The sequence below is a fragment of the Papaver somniferum genome, chromosome 9, assembly GCF_003573695.1.
Source record: "Papaver somniferum cultivar HN1 chromosome 9, ASM357369v1, whole genome shotgun sequence".
Lineage (NCBI taxonomy): Eukaryota > Viridiplantae > Streptophyta > Magnoliopsida > Ranunculales > Papaveraceae > Papaver > Papaver somniferum.
In genome coordinates, this window is record NC_039366.1 from 139,055,361 (window position 1) to 139,061,432 (window position 6,072).

Below are 6,072 nucleotides of genomic sequence, written 5' to 3' on the forward strand. Positions count from 1 at the left end.
TTCGGATCATTGTGTAAGGGGGAGTGGTTTTCATGTGAGATGGAGTATTGACTAAGGGGGAGTGATACATATCACCATAGTATTATTGTTGAAGTTGTGATACAATTGGACTTTGACACTATGTAATAATACTATGACACTGTATAACAATGATCGAGACCAATGCTTTCTCATTGTTATAGCTACGAATCTTTAACAACGGTGATGCTAAACTTACAACCTTTGGGATCATTGGAGTACTTGGAAGTGACGAATATTTCGAGGAATGTTGAAGATTAGACATGTGGAATAAGAGCTACTAAAGTTTCATTTTTTTTTATATTCCATATGTATTGATAGTTTTGTCACTAAAATTGACAAAGGGGGAGATTGTTAGAGCACTGCTAGGTCAAATTCGCATGCGTTGCTATCTCAAGCATGTTTGTCAATGTTAGTGATCAAAACTATAAGTGTTGATTTCTAGTCTCTTATAGCTAAGTCTCGGACTAGGATAGTAAGTGTAGTTGAGCTCAAGGACTTCATGGCGATTCATCATACAATTAGAAGATCTACTCAAGGAACCGGTGGAACTTCTCGACAAAAAGGTATGTGGAGACTTGAACTTATCTGTCACTCAAGAGTATATATATTCTATCTCCTACTCTTTGAGACAAAAGTCGTGTGCTATATATATAGACTAGATCATACACATTTGGTATTTCGAGCTGAGTATACCTCGCCTATCTATATCTCTAAATATGTGTTGGTAAGCTTTTCGCTTCGACCAAGTTTTTATTTACCTAGTGACGAAAGTCATGAATGTTTCAATAACTTTGAAAATTGCTTTGACGAGAAATAGTGTAACAACTTTATAACGTCCTCTAAGAATGTTTCAATGATTGGAATGAGAGTTTAGATTACATAACCAATGGATTCCTTGAACCAAAGTTTTCGAACTTTGTTGATCAAGAGAACCGGAAGTATGGCAAGTGCCAAGTCCGCGAACTTCCGAAGTTCTCAAACCCGAGAATTTCTGCTGGAGTTGACAAACTACTTGTGTGATCCAAGTTGCCGAACCCAGTCCGCGAACCGGCGTAGTTCTCGAACCTGAGAATTTCTGCTGGAGTTTGTAAACTCTATCCGGTGTCTTGAGTCCGCGAACCTAGTTTGCGAACTTGAGAAGGATATATATCTAAAGATGATTTCTGAACTTAATCTTAAAAGACTAAGGAATGCATTTGCAAACCGTGGCTATTAAAGTTCATGAACCGATTCGAGTGAATCAAATCATCTTTGCTTCAATTGTGTCTTATGTAGTTACTTAAGATTTCCTTGCAATTGAACAACTCTCTTAACTAGTTCATTTGAGTCAGTTGAACTAGTTATGGTGAAGAAGACCATGATTGGTATGAAATGCTCATATGGTTGACCTCTTTGGGTAGACTATTGTTGAACCAACAATGTACACGTTTGGGTGTGGTTAACAAACCTAGAAGCGTACAGTTATTTGTGTATGACAAGCTAAGTTTTCGATCTAACGGTTGAGAAATATTAGCTTGAATCTAAATCCGGTTTTCATCTAATGGTGAATATTGATTGCTTTGCAACTAAAGCAAAACCCTGATTTGAAGACTATATAAAGGAGACATTTAACATTGAGAAAACTAATCCCCACACGTCCGTGTGATACTAGTTTCTCTGCTAGAGTTGTTTCTCCTTTAACTTTTGGTTTTCTTCTTCTAAAACCAGGTTAACGACTTAAAGACTTCATTGGGATTGTGAAGCAAGACCGATACTACTTTTATTATAGTTGTGTGATCTGATCTTGCATCTTCTATCGTACGAGTACAATCATATTGATTGGCTTGAGATCGTGAGAGTTCTCCGATAGGCAAGATATAAAATGTAATTACAAACACCTTCGTCTCATCATTTGTGATTCCACGACATCTTGTTTCGCTATTATACGATTAAGATTGTTGTGAGGTGATTGATTAATCTAGGCCATTCTTCGGGAATATAAGACCGGATTATCAATTGGTTCCTGTTCACCTTGATTATTATCAAAAGACGGAACAAAAACTTTTAGGGTTTTTCTGTGGGAGACAGATTGATCCTTTGATAGACTTGTCTGTGTGAGACAAATTTGTTTATTGTTAAAGCCTGCGATTTTGTGTCGTAGCAACTCTTAGTTGTGGGTGAGATCAACTAAGGGAATCAAGTGCGCGGTATCCTGCTGGGATCAGAGGCGTAGGGAGTACAACTGTACCTTGGATCAGTGGGAGACTGATTGGGGTTCAACTATAGTCCAGTCTGAAGTTAGCTTGGAGTAGGCTAGTATCTGTAGCGGCTTAATACAGTGTGTATTCAATCTGGACTAGGTCCCGGGGTTTTCCTGCATTTGCGGTTTCGTCGTTAACAAAATTCTGGTGTCTGTGTTATTTTTATTTCCGCATTATATTTGTTTATATAATTGAAATAATACATGTTGTGCGTTTGAATCAATCAATTGGAAATCCGACCTTTGCTTGTTGATTGATATTGATTGATCCTTGGACATTGGTCTTTGGTACCGTCCAAGTTATTCCTTGTGTTTGATTATAGACTCGCTGATTTCTATTACATTGAGTGAATCAAAACAAGAGAGAGATATTAACTCCTTGAGATACTTTTATCTAGATTGAGTCTGACTGTCTAGTTGATTCTCTAGTAAGTGTTTCGGAGTTAGTCCATACAGATTGCTAACTGTAATATTGGGTGGTATTGTTAGACCCCCGCTATTTCATTTCTGAGTTGGTTAATGAAATGAAGCATATAAGAAGAGGAGGAAATGTTGGTTTGAAACTGGACATATCACAAGCATATGACTCAGTGAATTGGAATTTTATGTTTAAAGTACTTCAAAAATATGGATTTTCTGCAGCTTGGTGTGAGTGGTTAAAAGTATTGTTTGCATCTGCTAAAATCTCTGTCATGATAAATGGAAGACCTCAAGGTTTTCTCTCAATGGAGAGAGGATTAAAACAGGGTGATCCCTTATCTCCCTTGATGTTTGTTCTTATGGAAGAAGTATTGAGTAGAAATTTAACCAAGTTGGTAGAACTGAAGAAGCTGCAACCTATGGTTATTAGGAAGGGTGTGTACCCAACTCACCTATTTTTTGCAGATGATGTATTCATCTTCAGTAATGGTTCAAAGAAAAGTTTAGAAGCTGTCATCACTCTGCTCAAGACTTATCAAGATAGTTCTGGTCAGATAATCAACAAACATAAAAGTAAATGTTTTGTAGAAGGTTGTACTCCATCAAGAAGAAATCAGATTGCTAGTTTAATGCAAATGGAACTTACAACATTCCCTGACAAATACTTAGGTGTCATATTGAAGCCCGAGAGAGTTAAATCTGCTACTGTGTGGCCAATGGTGGAAATGATGCAAGGTTACTTAGCAGCTTGGAAGGGTAAAATGCTGTCATTTCATGATAGGCTGGTGCTCATCAAAACTGTCCTATGCAGTGTTCCTATCTATAATATAGCAGTTTACAAATGGCCAAGTTCAGTAATCAAAATCTGTGAAAAAATCATAAGAAACTTCATATGGACTGGTGACAGTGAAGCTAGGAAGCATGATACTCTTGGCTGGAGTAAAGTTTGTGCACCTTTCAATGAAGGAGGCCTGGGGATTAGGAGACTGGAGGAAATCAATAAATCTTTGTTAATGAAAATGATGTGGAAATTTATAAAATCAAGTAATGAATGCTCTAAATTTTTTGCTGATAGGTATAAGGATAAATATGGTCAATGGAGCACTCAATGAAAACTATCTACAGTATGGCCAGTTTTGAAATGGGCTTGGAAAGATTTGAAATCAAACGTGAGATAGAATGTAGGTAATGGTGAAAAAAATATAATTGTGGTTTGATACTTGGATAGGTGACAAACCTTTAATTGAGATTGTGAGCTGCACTGACAGAATAAAAGACATGTTGCATATGACTGTAAGTGATATAGTGGAAAATGGTGAATGGAGTATTCCATGTGCTGTGCAAGAGTTCATTCCAGGTTCATTACTAATTATAAGTGGAGAACAAGACAAGCTTATATGAAGTGGAAATATGAAAGGTTCCTTTTCTACATCATCTGCAGTTGAGAAAATCAGAAACAAGGAACCAAAATTACATTGGCCTGATCAAATTTGGAAAAGATTTCTACATCCAAGCATTGCTAGTAATGTATGGAAAATTCAACAAGGGGTGTACACTGATGATGAAAAGCTAATCAAGAAAGGCTATTCTCTTGCTTCTAAATGTTGTATCTGTCAGCAAAATCAAGATAGTATGGAGCATCTCCTGTGGTCTTGCAGTTTCAGCAAGCATATATGGCAATGGTTAGTCACCGTTTTTCAATTCCAAATACCTACTTCCTTTTCTGATATTCTCAATTTTGCAAAACATAAGAGCTCAATTATCAAGCAAGCATGGATAACTGTAGCATGTGCAGCAATGAGGGAACTGTGGTTTCAAAAAAATAAACTTATTCATGAAAACATTCCTCCAGATTTGGAAAATTTTAAAAGAAGAATCATGAGCCTGGTTTTCTATGGAGGTTACAGAATGACAGGTACAAGATGGGGGCAGGATTATGATTCTGAAGTTATTCATTTTTTTAACCTTGGCCAGAGAAACGAAGTTCAAAAAAATCCAAGAATGTCAGTGGTTCAATCCAAATGAAGGATATGTTTTATTTTGTTGTGCTGGAATGGCAGTTGGTAATCCATGTGTGGCTGGTTTTGGTGTAATTGCTAGATGTCATGAAAGTCAGGTTATTGGCACTGTCTCAGGTGGAACTGGTGTAGTTACTACTTATATAGCTGATGATTTAGCTATTGTGTGGGCTGTAGAATGGGCAGTAAAGTTACAATGTACCAAAATCCTCATCATATCTCACTCTCTGACAGTAATGGAAGATGCTAAAAAAGGTGTGACGCCTTGGTGTTTACAATCAAGATGGATGAAAGCCAAAAAGGAAATTACTGAAATTATCTATGAACAATGTTATAAAGAAGTGAATTTTTCAACAATTGAGCTTGCTAAACAAGGTGCAAGACTACCTCAGGGGTCTGTGGCAGTTATAAATGGGAAGCCTTCATCTCTATCTCATGTTGAAATACCAGGAAGAAAGTACTACAGATTATGTTAGTTATTAAAACAATTTCTCTCTTATGTGTAACTAAGCTTTTTTAGCTTTCTTTTTGTTTCTCAAATTCTGTAATTCATATGTTAGTTAAAATCAATAAAATTGTGATTTAGCAAAAAAAAAAAAAAAAAACTAAGTTGCCTGCTACTCTTGTGCTCTAAATTTTTTTCTGGGGAGATATAAAATATATTGAGCCAAAAATTTTTTGAAATAAAATCTTCACGTAGCAAAATTAAACTTTTTTTCCTTACCTTGTAAAAAGGTACGTCTCGTTTTGGTTTTGTTTTTCTTTTGGGTTCGGATTGTGTTCGTACGGGTACCCATGACTTACTTGTCACGAACTGTCTTTAGAAACCCGAAAAGTTACCGTCTCTAAGAAACCATTTAAATACCAAACCTATTGATCACGTACGCATACTCTAGTTTATTGTCTTTTTGTCAAGAATGTCTTCACCTTCTCGCATTGGTGGTTTTGTAAGAGGTTTTCTTAATAAAGGTATTGGTTTCGAGTCCAAAGGGAGGAAGAAAAGAACCCTAGTAGAAGATGGTGATCAAAATCCTAATGCCTCATGCTACTATGCCTATACTCATCAGGATGTTGAGAATGAGGATATGGTTTCTGCTGAAGCGGTTCATGATTTTCTTAAATACTTTGAGGAAGCAAAACTGCAACTCGTTGATACCATGAAGGGTATTGATGTGTTAAGAACTGAGTTGAAAAAGGTTAATTCATATCTTGATCTCATGAAGACACATGTTAAGGATCTTCTCAATGAGGATATCTTCTCAGAAGAAGCAGTGAATGTTGTCAATCACAAGCTCAAAGGACTCAAGACTCGTGGGGGTTCCGGAAGTGATTTTTGATTTCCGTTCATGATCGGTTTTGTTGGTTTAGGAGTCT

The 6,072-nt window shown here is 36.6% G+C and overlaps 1 protein-coding gene across 1 annotated transcript; it reads left to right on the top strand.

Moving 5' to 3' along the window:
- The first annotated feature begins 4,090 nt into the window (after positions 1–4,090).
- On the top strand, positions 4,091–5,174 carry LOC113312632. Its single transcript, XM_026561370.1, has 2 exons — positions 4,091–4,595; positions 4,741–5,174. Exons 1-2 carry the CDS (start codon positions 4,091–4,093, stop codon positions 5,172–5,174), a joined length of 939 nt encoding a protein of 312 aa, XP_026417155.1.
- The last annotated feature ends 898 nt before the right edge of the window (positions 5,175–6,072 follow it).

Coding starts and splice junctions, on each gene's coding strand:
- LOC113312632 (XM_026561370.1), top strand. CDS start 4,091: ATGAAAGGTTCCTTTTCTACATCATCTGCAGTTGAGAAAATCAGAAAC. Junction 4,596..4,740: donor TGGAGGTTACAGAATGACAG/GTACAAGATGGG, acceptor CTGGAATGGCAG/TTGGTAATCCATGTGTGGCT.